This window comes from Chenopodium album, chromosome 6, assembly GCF_948465745.1.
Source record: "Chenopodium album chromosome 6, dcCheAlbu1.1, whole genome shotgun sequence".
Lineage (NCBI taxonomy): Eukaryota > Viridiplantae > Streptophyta > Magnoliopsida > Caryophyllales > Amaranthaceae > Chenopodium > Chenopodium album.
Window position 1 is genome coordinate 77,755,412 of NC_137839.1, and position 18,306 is coordinate 77,773,717.

The following is an 18,306-nucleotide window of genomic DNA, read 5'->3' on the forward strand; positions in this document are numbered from 1 at the left end:
TTGCTACCTATCAAAACTTTTATTTTATTTTGCTACCTAACATATGCCCTTTTTTTAAATTTTGCTACCTATCAAAACTTTTATTTTATTTTGGTGGTTAGGTAGCAAAATTCAATAAAAGTTTTGATAGGTAGCAAAAATCAATTTTTCCTTACGTTTAACTACATTTTAAATTTTAACTACCGTAACTAAAAACGATCATTCTTCACTATCCTAGGCCAATGAGCAGGCTCAAAGCTCACATAAGACCGCCGCCGCAATCACCACCACTGCCGCCGTCCTCCACCGCAACAAAATCCTTCAATTCAACGATTAACCGCCTTTCTTCATCGGGTTCTCACCGTGATGTACTCACCACCTTCTCTTCAATGCTCAACTCCCACACTCCCTCAGATGCTCACACTTTCCCCTGTCTTTTTAAAGCTTGCACTTTTCTCAACAAGTTTTCACTTGGCATTTTGTTACATCAACGTGTTATCATTCATGGGTATTCTTCAGATTCCTATATTTCTTCTTCTTTGATCAATTTTTATGCGAAATTTGGTCGGGTCAAGAATGCACATAATGTGTTTGATTTAATGCCTGACAGAAATGTAGTTCCTTGGACTGCTATAATTGGGTGTTACACGCGTTCTGGGGATGTTTATAGGGGGGTTCATTTGTATAATATGATGAGATATGAGGGAATTTCACCTAGTTCTGTTACCATGTTGAATATTCTATCTGGGGTTAGTGATATTTCTTTGTTGGAGTGTTTACATGCTAGTGTAGTTCAGTTTGGTTTGTGTTCTGATCTTAATTTGGCTAACTGTATGTTGAATTTGTATGGAAAATGTGGGAGAATTAAAGCTGCTAGGGACTTATTTGAAGTGATGTTTAAGAGGGATATTGTTTCGTGGAATTCATTGGTTTCGGGTTATGCTCAAGCAGGGAACTTTAAGGAGATATTGAAGCTGTTTAAAAGAATGAGGAGTGAAGGTATCGGCCCTGACCAGCAGACATTCGGGACTCTTTTGAGTGCCTCCGAGTCTTTGCAAACTGATGTTGATTTGGGAAGACTGATTCATGGACAGATTGTAACATGTGGATTGCATGTGGATGCACATTTAGCGACTTCACTCGTGGTCCTGTACTCGAAATGTGGAAATTTCTGCAGTGCGTTTAGAGTATTTGAAAGGGTTTTAGAGAAGGATGTGATTCTTTGGACTTCTGTGATATCTGCATTTGTACAGAATGATAGTGCATACAATGCATTGATGGTCTTTAGTCAATTGCTGGATTCTTGTTGTACTCCTTCTACATCAACAATAGCTACAGTTCTTGCTGCGTGTGCAAAAATTAGTTCACTACGACTTGGGACTTCAGTACACGCGTACCTACTACGTCAAAGAATGACTCTAGATATTCCTGTTCAAAACTCACTGATCACTATGTATGCAAAGTGTGGTCTTCTAAGGCAAAGTTATGCCATTTTTGACAATATGAGTGAGAGAGACATAGTTTCATGGAACGCAATTGTTGCAGCATATGCACAAAATGGTGATCTGTGGAAGGCATTGTGCTTGCTTAATGAGATGAGATCAATGCTCCAACAACCTGACTCTATAACCATTATTTCCCTACTCCAAGCCTGTGCTTCCACAGGGGCTCTGCAACAAGGGAAGTGGATCCACAATTTTCTCACCAGAAGCTTTTCTCAGCCGAGCATAATGGTTGGTACAGCTTTAGTTGACATGTATTCAAAATGTGGTGACCTTAAAACAGCTCACAAGTGTTTTAATCAGATGCCGAAGCATGATATTGTCTCCTGGAGCACAATTATCACTGGATATGGCAGTCATGGAAAAGGGGAGATGGCTTTAAAGCTTTTTTTGGATTTTCTACACTTGGGGTTTCAACCAAATCATGTCATCTTTCTTTCTGTTCTCTTCTCTTGCAGCCACAATGGACTGGTTTCTGAAGGTCTAAGGATATTCAATGCAATGATACATGAGTTTGGAATTAAACCAGAACTGGAGCACCGTGCTTGCATTGTTGATCTGCTCTGTCGAGCTGGAAGGCTTGGAGAGGCATACAATTTCATAAAGACAATGTTTTCCAATCCCACGGCTGATGTTTTGGGCATACTTCTTGATGCATGTCGGATAAAGGGTGATGCTATACTTGGTGATATTGTCGCAAAAGATATCATGATGCTGAAACCTGCTTGTGCTGAGAATTATGTGCAGCTGGCTCATAGTTATGCTTCTATGAAGAGATGGGAGGGGGTGAATGATGCATGGACTCAAATGAAGGCTCTTGGACTGAAAAAGCTCCCAGGTTGGAGTTATATTCAGCAACAAGGGGAAATTACCTCATTTTTTAATGGTCAGAGTGATCATCCTCTCAATGAAGAAATGTTTTGGGTCCTGGAAATATTGGGTTATCAAATGGATGAACTGAGGTTCAACCTGAGTAACAGTAGTTTGAATGACAATATTTATGAAACTAATGTTTTATTTGGGTGAACAAGGTCCTATAACCAATTTACTTTTGATGATTAATTTGAGGACAAGAGTGTGATTATTCAGCAATTTACAGCTTGTAGAATCATTTTCCAGCTGCTGTCAGACCTGCATACCAAAGCCAAGGTTATAAGGCCGGAGGCCCTCTACTGGGAACTGAAATTCTGGGACCAATATCCTATCAAAGTACACTGATTGAACATATGGATGGTTAACTTATGCATATATTCAGGGGACGATTTTATTGTGTAAGTGATTCTTTGATCAGTAATTGCTACAAATATAATATGGCATGTATCTTTGTTCTACAATTTCATTCACTTTACATGTTGACATATTGATAGTTTATGCACATATGCAGGTGTGATCGCATTTTTTCTGTAACCGATTTTTTGACCATTAATTGGTACACATGAGCTGGTATGTGTCTTTGTTTCAAATAAAAACCATTCATTTTGACTGATTCTGGTGGCTGGATATGAGTATGATGGGTTATTAAATGCATCCTTTCTACACTGATGCAGACCAGCCATTGCTCTAGGCGTATGCTGGAGTGGCGTGAGTAAATGGGAGGAGACAAATGTGAACTGCTCTTCTGTGATGTAAGTATCCGTCTATCCCAAAAGCTTATGATGAAAAGAGTATTCAAGTATTATTCCTTGTCTATTGTATGATATAGCATCAAAAGTCTCTAGTGACTAATCTGACTTGGCCCAAATTTACCGGGCTTGTGCCAACATTTTCGGGTCGGCTGTACCCGGCATTGATCATTTTTAGTTAGAATCTTAGAACCAAACATAAACCATCAAGAAAAAGAAAAAAGATGTACTTTTTATTTTACTAAGACAGATTATAAAATTTTGGCTCAAGATTAGGCATTTTGTTAGCATATACATTTGACTAGGTAATTTCCCATAAATTCAAATTTGATGCCCATAACTAAACAAAAATAAAATCAATAAAATAAAATAACCGCATTAATTCTATAACAAATCCAAAAAATAACTTTTTTGTGATTAAAATCCGAAATTTACCAGTACCATCATTAGAAGAAGAGGAAGCAGCAGCATTATGATTGGTTAGAAAATGGTACATCTAAAGAGAGGAAATGGGATATTCAGCCCAAGAGTGGTGAAAATGGCAACTGGAATTCTTGGGATGTGTGTTGTTGGTTACATTGTGGGTCCCCCACTTTATTGGCAAGGCCTTGCCGCATTTTCTCACTCTTCCTCTTCTTGCTCTCCTTGCCTTTGTGATTGTTCTTCCTCTTACCCTTTTCTATCTCTTCCTCAAGGTATTTTTTTTTTTTTTGACGGATTCCTTGAGGTAATTTAATCATTCTTATAACCCTAATTAATTGGTTTGCATTGCATTAGTTTCTACAAATCATGATCGATTAGACGGTTAGGAGTTAGAATGTGTAGGTAAATTTGTGACTTAAATTGTGTCAATGTTGCCCTTGTAGCTCATTCGGACAAAAAATTAATGTCTAGGATAGGATCTACACTAGGTGCTTTATATAAACATTAAGTTCCGTATTATTTTTAGTTAATTATCTTGGCCTCCATTAATTACTCTAGTAATTAATATGGTGTAACCTTGATGATCATGAATGTTGCATATTTTTGGATTTAATGTTAATCACTATATGTTAATCATTATCATAGCTTTCTAATTTTCTATATAAATTTTTTATTTCCACACAATTTGGCTCTCTGCACCAACAGGCAACAGGCTTCTTGGACTGGCACTCCTGTGTATGAAAGAAATTGTCCAAAAACCCATACAATATACACACTGTTTTATAAATGGAATACTTTTATTTTCTATATACTAGTAATAAAATGCATCTTGTTTCAATAATGACCTAAAGCATACTTAATATTCTAGAATATGGCAAGCCACCATTTACCTAAAATTTGCTCTAAATTATACTACATTATAACCCTAATAGGAGTATTAGTTAAGCTTAATAATACATTTCTCAAGAAAACTGATTTATCTGTGACTCACTTGTAACTCGCGACTCTCTAACCAGATTCATCTGTTTGCTTTTGTTACAGGACTGAACAGATCATTTACAGGTTAGGGTTTTTTAAAGTTATGAAATTCATGATGTACTTCAAGCCAAGGGGTGAAATTATATGATGATATGCTGATATTCTTCTGGATGTTTTTACTCTTTCAGATTGTATGAAGCATGATCCTGAGGTTAGTGAAGAAATGGAGAAGCACTTTGCAGATCTTGTGGCAGACGAGCTGAGACAAAAAGAGGCCGAAGCCTCAGAAAACCAGCGAAGATCTGATATGGGGTTGCTAGAAGCTAAGAAGTTCGCGTCTCAGTATCAGAAAGAGGCAGATAAGTGCAACTCAGGCATGGAAACTTGCGAAGAGGCAAGAGAAAGAGCCGAGGAAGCCTTAGAAGCACAGAGAAAGATAACCGCAATGTGGGAGCAAAGAGCACGCCAGAAAGGATGGAATGAAACCGTTGCTAGAAGAGCTCGAGAAAAGAAATGATTAGCTTCAAGTTTGTAAGTCCTTGATTGCTTTCCTAGTTGATAGTGCAGAGCACAGTTTTATTATTGGACAAACATCTAGGCTTTAGCTAATTTACTAAATTTTGTTTACAGTAATTCTTAATAATAATACTAGTACATATGAAACATTGATGGGATGTGTATGCTGGAAAATGAGCTGGTTGAGTAGAAATCTTATTATCATCCAACCAAGAAATTGCTGCTTGGTCATTTTTCAATTGGTTGCATATACAGAATGGGGCAAGTTATTAAACATTGTCATTTATAATTACAGAGCCCACAATTCCATAAAAGGACATTCGTAAGTACATAATTATCAAGGACGCGTTCTACCACTAAGCTTATTGCCCGTTGTTTAATCTTAAAACTCGGGGATTAAGTAATGCAGTAGAAACAAATCAATTCACAAAAACTTGGCTCCTTTACACTACAGCCAGTAACTTTCGTGTTCTTGCCTTCGTGATCTATCACATCGATCTGATCGAAACAAATTATCCTTTTCACGGAAGTAAGTCTTTACCTAGATTAAATCACCAATATACTGTATTTCCTATCTTTTTCATGAACTTGTATTAGAACTTGTACTTTTAAGTTTTAAAACATGACTTCTTCAACTGTAAAAGACAAAGTTGAATGTCATGTGAAAAAGAAAGAAGGAAAATAAATGCACAACAAATCCTTTATCAGTTAAACCAACGACTAACCAGTTATAATTGGTGAAATGTGCATAGTATTGAGGCATATTGGTTGAAAAGAGGAAAGACCAAATTAACAACAATAAATTTTGACATACAATTCATAATCAATTTTGCTCAATTTGTGGGTGTTTTTGCTCTGTTTTTGGCAGGCATATTGTCAGAAGTTCTGATAGCAAACCAACCTCTAATTGTTTGAGTCGGTCACTAAATTTCAACTTTTTTTGAATACCAAAACTCTAGAAATTCTTTTGCAAACTTTGCATTGTCAATTACTACACAACCCAAATTAGCAGCCAAGTATAGTACATACTACATACAAAGGAGTAACAGATATGAAGTGGTAAGTGAAAAGGAATAACAGATATGAAGAGGACAATGGGACGAAAAACTACTTTAATACTTCGTAGCTTAAGGTCATGTTCATCGGTAACGTTTGAAGTAACGATTAGCGTTTTGAAATAACGTTTGAAGTAAATGTGTTTGGCAAGTTAGCGATTTTGTAGCGTTAATGGTACAAGTAGTATTTGGGTAGATTTTTTTAAACTTTAAAAAAACAATGAACAAGTGAAATTTTAAGGGTATATGGTGAAAAAAAAAAAAAACCCTTTAATTTATACTACGATCTTACTGTAAGTTTGTAACCATAAGTGAAGTATATGAATAAGGCTTAAGTCTACAACTATGTAATTCTAATCCTTGCTAGATAAAGATAATAGTCAAATGATTTTTTAATTTTATTGCTGTCTCATGGTTATGTATATATGTACTAATTATTAATTAGGTATTTGAATATTATTGCATAAATTAGACAAATTTTCATCACAATAACAACTACATTAGACTAGTCTTGACACTTTGACCCTAAAAAAAAAAATCATGAAACATCGAGACAATAAAGAACATGTAAAAAAAAAAGTAGTACTGTAGTTTTCTAGACTTGTTTGGGGTAAGATAATTTTTAAATGACAAAACACAAAAATATTGAATAAAAGGCATTTACTTCCCCTAAAATGTGACATAGAGCACAAATTTAATAATGTATCAATTTAAAAAATAAAAAAAATATAAATATATGCTTCATAATAATTTAACGTACCACTAGATGAATGGACTGACACCCTATATATATAATAATAATATATACATAACTAACATACCAAACTCTTTCAATTGATCTTGGAAAATAATTTTCAGAGAGAAAATGGAAAGTTGGAGAGTAATACATCTTAGTATTGTGATACTTAGTTTATGTGCTACAAAAAATGAAGCTTATAATCAGTTAGATTACAACTACTATGAAACTTCATGTCCATTTTTAGAAGACACTGTTAGAAAAGAGATGTTAAGCATCTTTGCAACTGATGTTTCTTCTCCTGCTGCCTTTCTTCGCTTATTGTTTCATGACTGCCAAGTTCAGGTAATTACATATATACCCCTTCTATATTAGTTTATTTCATATATAATCTTTTTGTATTTGCGATTGTGATGCCAAATTAATCATCGTGATATATATAGATATATACTTAAAATGCATATAACGGGAATGTTTAGGAATCTCGGGAACTTATAGAGGTCATTGTTATAGAAATTTTAGGTTAGTTGTAATTCTTGTAAATCATATACGAAGTGCGTACTACTAGCTCAATAATATCTTATTGGTTCGTTGTTGATTTCATTAGATATCTAATTGCTTAAATTAATTCAGTTGATCCACTACTTTAACCACCCCAATGTCATAATTTTTCTTACTAGTAAAAACCACCCTTTAAAAAAAAAAAAAAAGAAAAGTAAAATACACTTTGATTGCTCATAATATCAACGTACGTACTCATAGTTAGTTCACTTAGTTGTCATTGTTTGTGATATATTCAAATATTGGTATGTAGTGTTTTCCGTTTGAGAAACAAGGGTACTTTTAATGTATACTTTGTTTTTTTTTTTTTTTTTTTTTGAAAACTCAGGTTTAATGTATACTTTGTTAGTAATAGGTGATTTTATTAAAATTTAATTTATTGCAGTTATTATGATATATGCAAACTACTATTACAAATAAACAAGTACAAACTATACTTATAAACGAATGTCAACTTGATTCAATTCTTAAGGTGATCAATATCCAAAACATAGAAGCGAATCTTGTTTGGGTGCACTAGTCTATTTTTCGCGGGATTGTATACATAATTTTCAATTTCTTTTTATACATACGCCTACTTTATTTCTGTTTTTAAAAGTCTATATCCATAGTACTTTATATATATGTATCTATCGTCTCATTTTACAGTAAATATTATGTCACATACCAGGGTGAAAAGAGTAGTTAATTAAGAATACGTAATCTTTCCTGACTACGTGACAACTAATTTTGAAAGAAGCTAAGAAATATACTGTACTATGAATATAATTTTTCATTTTCTCTTCTAGAGAATTTAACCTTTCTATTGTCATGTTGTTCTTGCTTTCGTCACACTCCTATTATTATCCCTTGAAAAAAGGAATTCCTTTTAGAATTGAATTGCCAACTAACAACTGAAAAATTACAGTCTCAAGTACTCTATAGAATTAATAATGAAAGCATTGAGCTATGGGCTTATGGCAACTTAGCAAGTACTTTGTTGCTCAAAATTAATGGAGTTAGAGTGACGTGTAACTAAACTTTTATGGGTTAACTAATTGTCCTAGTAGTGTACTAGCTAGCCTCTACTAAGTATATCAATCTAGCTACACACTCAGGGCCTGTTCTGATTTACTAAACTGATCAACTGCACTGCACTGAATTGAATATTTTATGAAAGAAGGAAATTAGGAACTAAACTAAACTGAATCGATTGAAGCTGAACTGAATTGAACTGAAGCTGAACATTGGAGCTTATATTATTTGAGATAATTTATACATCATAGCAATTCAAACTTTTTCAATAATTTTAGGGTGGGTGAAGCGTAAGTAATTACAATGTTACCTCCATAATTTATTTTATTTTTGGCCTGCCATTGGCTGAAATAGACATTACATGAAATTAAACATCTTATCTACACTTAGGTAGACCTAAAATTTTCATTTATTATGAAAAGGATATGTCTCTCTAACTATGGAGTAGCAAACAAAATTAATTTTATAGGTTGACTTTTAATAAACATGTCATCATACACTTCTAATACTACTTCGTTTTCCATGCATTTGATGGCAACTCAAATAACACTTCATTTCATATATTATATGTCATCAATGAATCAATGTTAATATATTTAAAATTAATAACATAAACACGAAGATTAACACCTTGTAAATTCTAGTGCACAACCTTAAAATAATAACTTTTTTAAGGTTACCTTAAAACAATTTAAGTGTATGTTAGTGATGGCTTATTGTATTTAGTGTAAAAAAACTCAAATAAACAAAATTAAAAGATACATTTTTCGTTCTTTATAGTTACATCATTTTAACTTTTACATATTTCTAATTCCTTCTTGACATTAAAAAAACATTTATCTAAGCGGGTGAAAAATGATACGTTATGGTCATTAATTTTATTGTTGATTGTTGACTAAAGGTCGTGCTTCTGCATTAGAATATTAGAAGGTCAATTATTCAGAAGAATATATATTTGTAATTTGTGGTCCGAAAATAACAAATTAAAAGCTCCGATTTCTGATTGTTTTACGTCCATACATTCATGTACATAATTTCATAACTCATCATGCGCTTTCGGTGAATTATTAATAATAAATTATGACATTATATATCATTTATTTACGTAAGTTAGTAGATGAATGATTTCCTTTCCTTTCAAGTTTTAACCTCATTTTTGATAAATTGCTTTATGTTTTTACATTATCACGCTATTTTCATGCCATATTTAACACCGCCACTTTCATTCATTTATTATTACCTTTCACAATCAATCATGATTGATGAAGACCTAACTGTGTGATCTTTCCTCGAATAGTAGTCCACCAAATTTAGTTCTAGCTATAGTATATCACTGCTATTCTCGTGGGTTTTACGTTAAGTCGTTTTAATTTTCACTCTTGTCAATAAATTAATATACTAAAATTTTAACCGTCGTATACATTTATTTATTTATTTTTTTTGGGTGAACATTAATATGTTAGATGAAAGTACGTACGTATAATAAGATATATTACACATATGTGTTTCTTATGAATAAACCATCAATTATAGGCAAAATAAAAGAATACGTGCATAGTGTAAAAAGCATCCGTTGCAAATGAAAATATGGAGAAAGTATAATAATTTGGTTTAGATTGAACCAAAATTTTAAAACGAATAACTCAATAACTTTGAATTCTGCTTAGGGATGTGATGCATCAATTCTACTGAATTCAAAAGACTCGGAAATGAAATGTTCCAAGAACTTCGGGATCAGAAAATTTGAAGCAATTGGTAAACTAAAATTCGTCTTGGAAGCCGCATGTCCAAGGCAAGTCTCTTGTGCAGACATAATTGCTCTAGCAGCAAGGGACTCGGTCGCGCTCTCGGGTGGACCTTCAATACAAATTCCTCTTGGAAGAAAGGACTCTAGGACTTGTAGCACCCAACAAGCTGATGTTCATCTTCCTTCCACTGGCATCGACGTCGATCAATTACTTCAAATTTTCATGAGCAAAGGAATGAATCTCCGAGAGTCTGTGGCAATTCTAGGTAATCTCTTCTTATTAACTCTTACAAAATCATACGCTAATTAATTAATTAGTTATATATACATACAGCAAAACCATTGTACGGAGTATATATTTATTGTATAACTCTCTTTAATACATAACGCATGCAAAAACGTAACAAAATAAACATCAACGTTATTCTCACAATAAACAACACATTTATTTATACATTAAATATTCATAATTAGAAGTTTAGGGAATTATGAGCAAAATAATATTTGGAAGTTTTTATGTGATACGCATTGTAGTAGTACATTCCAAATTATAGCCTTACAATATGTAACATGAAATATATTGGCCTTTACCAAGTAGCGGTGCATTCATATAATTATCGTACAATAATGGATTATAATTGGTACAAGTCCTTAATTGCCTATACAAATGTGGAAATATAAATATATATATATATATATATATATATATATATATATATATATATATATATATATATATATATATATATATATATATATATATATATATATAAAACTAATAAGTGTCACCAAAATTTTAATAGTTGTCAATTTAATAAGAAAATAACATTGATTGTTGGTACGTGGATGTCATTACTATAGTTGACACGTATTGTAATAGTAGTAATACTAAATACTAAATTTCGTCAATATTTTTTTTATTGTGGATTGTGAAGTTGTGAACTAAAATCTTGTTTAGTGTAATGAAACACCTAAACCACAAAAGATAAATAATATAGACGGAAACTAATCATATGTTTTGGATCATCCCCTAGTAACATATATAACCAAGCTACGAGTAGTTGACATCCAACATGAAAAATTAATTTGTTGATTGGTGTTAGTTCTGCATTGTCTTATATATTATTACATGTTATGCCGTCATAAAAAAATTTGTTTCATCTTTGTAGGTGGACATACACTAGGAGCAGGGCATTGCATAAACATTGTGGACAGACTGTACAAGCCAAATCCAAGAGATGAAATGGATCCCAATTTTCAACTTGCATTAAAATTTGGTTGCCCTACTAAAATTCCTTTGACAAACTTAACAGCAATACCAAATGATATAACACCAACTATATTTGATAACCAATATTATAGGGATATTATTATGGGCAAAGGCTTGTTTAGCATCGACTCCACTATTTCAAGGGATCCTCGCACCATTAATATTGTCAATCAATTTGCTGATGATCAAGAGTTGTTTTTCCAAGCTTTTTCTTCTGCTTTTGTTAAGCTTTCTTCGGCTAATGTTCTTACTGGGAACATGGGTGAAGTTAGGTTACAATGTGATCAAGTAAATCGATGACATTATTATTAATAATTGTCGTATTTTAAACATTTTCATGTCTCATATATGTTTATATTATATATGTATATGAGTTTCATATGAATTAGAATTGTCTTTATAGTATTTGGACCTTTTTTTTACCACTTACTATAATGCTGTTTATCTTCCTGTGCTTTGTTTAATTACTTCGCTTGATTTTTACTTATTAAACATATTACGATCGATATTATATTGTAGATCTTAGCTACTTAAGTTGGCAAGGTCATTGCTCAATTAGAGCTGTCAAAAGTTGACCCGACCTGAAATACCGACTCAAACCTGATTATTAAACAACCCATCTGAACCTGAAAAATGGTGACCCAAACCCGACCCGAAACCAACCCGAGTATGTGAAACACAAACCCGAACATGAACTGACCTGGAGATGACCCGACCCGAATGTAACCGGTAAATTATTGACCTGAACCGAACCCAACTTGAACCGAAATTGACCCAAACCCATTTTAACCCGCCAAAACCCGAATTTAACCCGACTTGTAACTAACCTGCCCCAAATTCAACCCGATCCGTTCCAAACCCAACCCAAATTTAACCCAACCTGTTACAAACCCGACCCGAAATCAACCCGACTTGTTATTGACCTGATCCAAATTCAAACCGACTTGTTATTGACCCGACCCGAATTTTACCTGACCTATTACTAACCAGACCCAAAAATTCAACCCGATATGTTACTAACCCGACTCAAAATCAACACGACTTGTTATTGACCAGACCTAAATTCAATCCAAATTGTTCCCGACCTGATTTCAAATCATGTTAAATGCAATTTAGACCACCTTATTATTGTTGATCAAAGCATTTTATCTAGGGAGACCAAGTCGGTCCAGGCCATCAAAAGAAATTAAAGGAGCATCATCCTCAAATTTAAGAGTTAAATATAGTATATATTTGTTGTATGGTCGAAGGAGATAATTTTTTGACTTTTTTTTCGCCCGGATATTAAAATTGCCGAAATGTTTACCAAGGTCCCTAATACCCTCCGAGAGTCCATTTGGGCGGGTGGAACTATCCAATTTGCCTTTAAACGACCAATTTACTGGTTTACAACTTGCACCGATTTCATTAACTCAAGCCTACCACGAACATTTATGACAACAAATAATGATCGTATATGGTTCCAAACGACATTATATGAGCCCGAAGTGTATTCCCTAGAATTTCAAGACTTTTTGACACCGGGCTCGAAGACTCCAAAATTTCTCAAAAAGCCTGGATATAGCCTTCAATTTATGAATTTTTTGACTTTTTTCGCCCGGGAAAAAAATTCCGAAATGTTTACCATGGTCTCTAATACCCTCCGGGAGTCCAATTGGGTGGGTGAAACCATCCAATTTGCCTTTAGACGGCCAATTTACCGGTTTACAACTTGCGTCGATTTCATTAACTCGAGTCTACCACAAACATTTATGACTACATGTAATGATCATATATGGTTTCAAACGGAATTATATGACCTCGAGATGTATCCCTTATAATCTAAGGGTTTTCGACACCGGACCCCAAAACCTCCAAAATTTCTCAAAAAGTGTGGATATTAGCCTTCTTATTTGGATTTTTTTCACATATTTTCACCCGGAAATAAAAATTGTTGAAATGTTTACCATTGTCCCTAATACCCTCCGGTAGTCCAATTGGGTCGGTGGAACTATCCTATTTGCCTTTAAACGGCCAATTTACCAGTTTACAACTTCCACCGATTTAATTAAGTTAATCCTACTACGAACATTTATGACAACAATTAATGATCATATATGGTTCCAAACGACATTATATGACCCCGAGATATATCCCCTAGATTTTCAAGACTTTTCGCCAGTAGGCCCCGAAACCTCCAAAATTTCTCAAAAACTGTGAATATTAGCCTTCAATTTTTTAATTTTTTAATTTTTTTTCGTCCGGAAATAAAAATTGCCGAAATGTTTACCTTGGTCCCTAATACCCTCCGGGAGTCCAATTGGGTGGGTGGAACCATCAAATTTGCCTTTAAACGTCCAACTTACCAATTTACAACTTGCACCGATTTCATTAATTCAAGCTTAACTGGAACATATATTACAACATATAATGATCATATATATATGGTTCCAAACGACATTATATGACCCCGAGATGTATCACCTAAAATCTCAAGCCTTTTCGATGCCGGGCCCCGAAACTTAAAAAAAATCTCAAAATGCGCGGATATTAGCCTTCGATTTTGGATTTGTTTGAATTTTTCTTGCAAGGAAATAAAAATTGCCAAAATATTTATCATGGTCCCTATTACCCACAGGGAGTCTAATAGGGTGGGTGAACCATCCAATTAGCTTTTAAACGACCAATTTACTGGTTTACAACTTGCACCGATTTCATTAATTACTCAAGCCTACCACAAACATTTATGACAACAAATAATGATCAATTATGGGTCCAAACGACATTATACGACCACGAGATGTATTCCCTAGAATTTCAAGACTTTTAGACACCGGGCCCCGAAAACTCCAAAATTTCTCAAAAACCGTGGATATTAGCCTTCAATTTTTAATTTTTTTTGACTTTTTTTTCGTTCGAAAATAAAAATTGCCGAAATGTTTACCATGGTCCTTTATACCCTCTAACAGTCCAATTGGGTAGGCGGAGCCAACTAATTTGCCTTTAAACGGTCAATTTATCGATTTACAACTTGCACCGATTTCATTAATTCTAACCTACCACGAACATTTATGACAACAAATAATGATTATATATTGTTCCAAACGGTATTATATGACCCCCGATATGTATCCCCTAAAATTTCAAGGCTTTTCGTCAACAGGCCCCGAAACCTTCAAAATTTTTCAAAAAGCGTGGATATTAGACTTCAATTTTGGAATTTTTTTACTTTTTTCGCATGGAAATAAAAATTGCCGAAATGTTTACCATGGTCCCCAATATCCTTCGTGAGTCCAATTGGGTGGGTGGAACTATCCAATTTGCCTTTAAACGATCAATTTACCGGTTTACAACTTGCACCGATTTCATTAACTCATGCTGGCCTACCACAAACATTTATGACCACAAATATTTATGACAATATATAATGATCATATATGGTTCCAAACTACATTATATGACCACGCCCGAGATATATCCCCTAGAATTTCAAGACTTTTCGCCACCAGACTCCTAAACCTCCAAAATTTCTCAAAAAGCGTGGACATTAGCCTTCAATTTTAGAAATTTTTGACTTTTTTCATCACTAAAAAATAAAAATTGCAGAAATGTTTAACATGGTCCTTAATACCCTCCGATAGTCCAATTGGGTGGGTAGAACCATCCAATTTGCCTTTAAACGACCAATTTATCGGTTTATAACTTGCACCGATTTCATCAACTCAAGCCTACCACGAACATTTATGAAAACAAATAATGATCATATATGGTTCCAAACGACATTATATGTCCCTGAGAGGTATTTCCTAAAATCTCAAGGCTTTTCGATACCAATCCTTAAAACTCCAAAAAATTTCAAAAAGCGTGGATATTAGCCTTTATTTTTAGAATTTTTAGACTTTTTTCGCTAGGAAATAAGAATTGCCGAAATGTTTACCATGGTTCTAATACCCTTCGGGAGTCCAATTTGGGTGGGTGGAACCATCCAATTTGCCTTTAAACAACCTATTTACCGATTTATAACTTGCACCGATTTCATTAAATCAAGCCAACCATGAACATTTATAACAACATATAATGATGTTATAATGATCGTATATGGTTCCAAAAATCATTATATGACCCCGAGATGTATTACCTAAAATCTCAAGGCTTTTCAACACCATGCCCCGAAACCTCCAAAATTTCTTAAAAAGCGTGGATATAAGTATTCAATTTTGGATTTTTTTGCTTTTTTTTTCGCCCAGAAATATGAATTGCCAAAATTTTATCATGATCCCTAATACCCTCCGGGAGTCCATTTGGGTGGGTGAAACTATCCAATTTGCTTTTAGACGGCCAATTTACTGGTTTACAACTTGCACCGATTTCATTAAATCAAGCCTATCGCGAACATTTATGACAAATATAATGATCATAAATGGTTCCAAACAACATTATATGACCTGGAGATGTATCTCCTGGAATTTCAAGACTTTTGGACACCGGGCCCCAAATCCTTCAAAATTTCTCAAAAATCGTGGATATTAGCCTTTAATTTTGAAATTTTTGTCATTTTTTTCGCCCGGAAATAAAAATTGCTGAAATGTTTACCATGATCCCTAATACCATACGGGAGTCCCCCTGGGTGGGTGAAACCATCCAATTTGCATTTAAACGACCAATTTACCGGTTTACAACTTGCACCGATTTCATTAATTCAAGCCTACCACGAACATTTATGACAACAATTAATGATCATATATGGTTCCAAACAGCATTATATGACCGCGAGGTGTATCCCTGGAATTTCAAGACTTTTCGACGCCGGACCCCGAAACCTCCAAAATTTCTCAAAAAACGTGGATATTAGTCTTCAATTTTGGAATTTTTTTGACTATTTTCGCCCGGAAATAAATTTTGCTGAAATGTTTACCGTGGTCCCTAATACCCTCCGGGAGTCCAATTGGGTTGTTGGAACCATCCAATTTGCAATTAAACGGTCTATTTACCGGTTTACAACTTGCACGGATTTCATTAACTCAAGTATACTACGATCATTTATGACAACATATAATGATCATGAATGGTTCCAAATGGCATTATATGACCCCGAGATATATCTCCTAGAATTTCAAGAGTTTTCGACACCGGGTCCCGAATTTGCTAAAATTTCTCAAAAAGCGTGGATATTAGCCTTCAATTTTGAATTTTTTGACTTTTTTTCGCCCGGAAATAAAAATTGTCGAAATGTTTCCCATGATCCCTAATACCGTACGGGAGTCCCCTTGGGTGGGTGGAACCATCCAATTTGCATTTAAACGATCAATTTACCGGTTTACAACTTGCACCGATTTCATTATTCAAGCCTACTATAAACATTTATGACAACAATTAATCATCATATATGGTTCCAAACGGCATTATATGACCCCGAGATGTATCCCCTGGAATTTCAAGACTTTTCGACGCCGAACCCCGAAACCTCCAAAATTCTCAAAAAACGTGGATATTAGTCTTCAATTATGGAATTTTTTTGACTTTTTTCGCCAGGAAATAAAATTTGTTGAAATGTTTACCGTGATCCCTAATATCCTCTGGGAGTCCAATTGGGTTGTTGGAACCATCCAATTTGCATTTAAACGGCCTATTTACCTGTTTACAACTTGCACGAATTTCATTAACTCAAGTATACTACGAACATTTATGATAACATATAATGATCATAAATGGTTCCAAACGACATTATATGACCCCGAGATAAATCTCCTAGAATTTCAAGAGTTTTCGACACCGAGTCCTGAATCTTCTAAAATTTCTCTAAAAACGTGGATATTAGCCTTCAATTTTGAAATTTTTGACTTTTTTTTCGCCCGGAAATAAAAATTGCCGAAATGTTTCCTACGATCTCTAATACCGTGTGGAAGTCCTATTGGATCGGTGGAACCATCCAATTTGCCTTTAAACGACCAATTTACCGGTTTACAACTTGCACCAATTTCATTAACTCAAGCCTACCACGAACATTTATGACAACAAATAATAATCATATATAGTTCCAAACGACATTATATGACCTCAAGATGTATCCCCTAGAATTTCATGACTTTTCGACACCGGGTCCCGAAACCTCCAATATTTCTAAAAAAAGCGTGGATATTAGTCTTCAATTTTGGGATTTTTTTTTTACTTTTTTAGCCCGGAAATAAAAATTATCGAAATGTTTACCATGGTCCCTAATACCCGCCGGGAGTCTAATTGGGTTGGTGGAATCATCCAATTTGCCTTTAAACGGCCAATTTACCGGTTTATCACTTACACGGATTTCATTAACTCAAGCATACTACGAACAATTATGACATCATATATTGATCATATATGGTTCCAAACGGCATAATATGACCCTGAGATGTATCCCCTAAAATATCAAGACTTTTCTACACTGGGCCTTGAAACCTCCAAAATTTCTCAAAAAGCATGGATATTAGCTTTCAGTTTTGGAATCTTTTGACGTTTTTTTTGTCCGAAAATAAAAATTGGCGAAATTTTTACCATGGTCCTTAATATTCTACGGGAGTCCAATTGGGTGTGTGGAACCATCCAATTTGCTGTTAAATGGCCAATTTACCGGTTTACTACTTGCACCGATTTACCGGTTTACAACGGCCAATTTAATTAACTTGCACCGAACCCGACATGAAACGAAATTGACTCTAACCCGTTTTAACCCGTCAAAACCCGAATTTAACCTGACTTGTTACTGACCTTACCTGAATTCAACCCGACCCGTTCCTAACCCGACCCGAATTTAACCCAACCCGTTACAAAATTGACCCGTAATCAACCCGACTTGTTATTGACCTGACCCAAATTCAACCTGACTTGTTATTGACCCGACTCGAATTTTACCAGACCTATTACTTACCCGACCCAAAAATTCAACCC

At 34.4% G+C, this 18,306-nt stretch overlaps 2 protein-coding genes and 1 pseudogene across 3 annotated transcripts; all 3 read left to right on the forward strand.

Moving 5' to 3' along the window:
• Positions 1–221: 221 nt before the first annotated feature.
• On the forward strand, positions 222–4,796 carry LOC145635410 (pentatricopeptide repeat-containing protein At4g04370 pseudogene; annotated as a pseudogene). Its single transcript, XR_014113841.1, has 5 exons — positions 222–2,752; positions 2,866–2,924; positions 3,029–3,106; positions 4,568–4,588; positions 4,693–4,796. The product of XR_014113841.1 is annotated as a pentatricopeptide repeat-containing protein At4g04370 pseudogene (transcript).
• Positions 3,591–5,021, forward strand: LOC145637338 (uncharacterized). The gene is made up of 3 exons (XM_081688796.1): positions 3,591–3,798; positions 4,568–4,588; positions 4,693–5,021. The coding sequence occupies exons 1-3, from the start codon at positions 3,591–3,593 to the stop codon at positions 5,019–5,021; spliced, it is 558 nt and encodes a 185-aa protein (XP_081544922.1).
• A 2,019-nt stretch (positions 5,022–7,040) lies between these two features.
• On the forward strand, positions 7,041–11,842 carry LOC145635411 (peroxidase 29-like). Its single transcript, XM_081686687.1, has 3 exons — positions 7,041–7,156; positions 10,054–10,399; positions 11,303–11,842. The coding sequence occupies exons 1-3, from the start codon at positions 7,079–7,081 to the stop codon at positions 11,701–11,703; spliced, it is 825 nt and encodes a 274-aa protein (XP_081542813.1). The 5' UTR covers positions 7,041–7,078; the 3' UTR covers positions 11,704–11,842.
• The last annotated feature ends 6,464 nt before the right edge of the window (positions 11,843–18,306 follow it).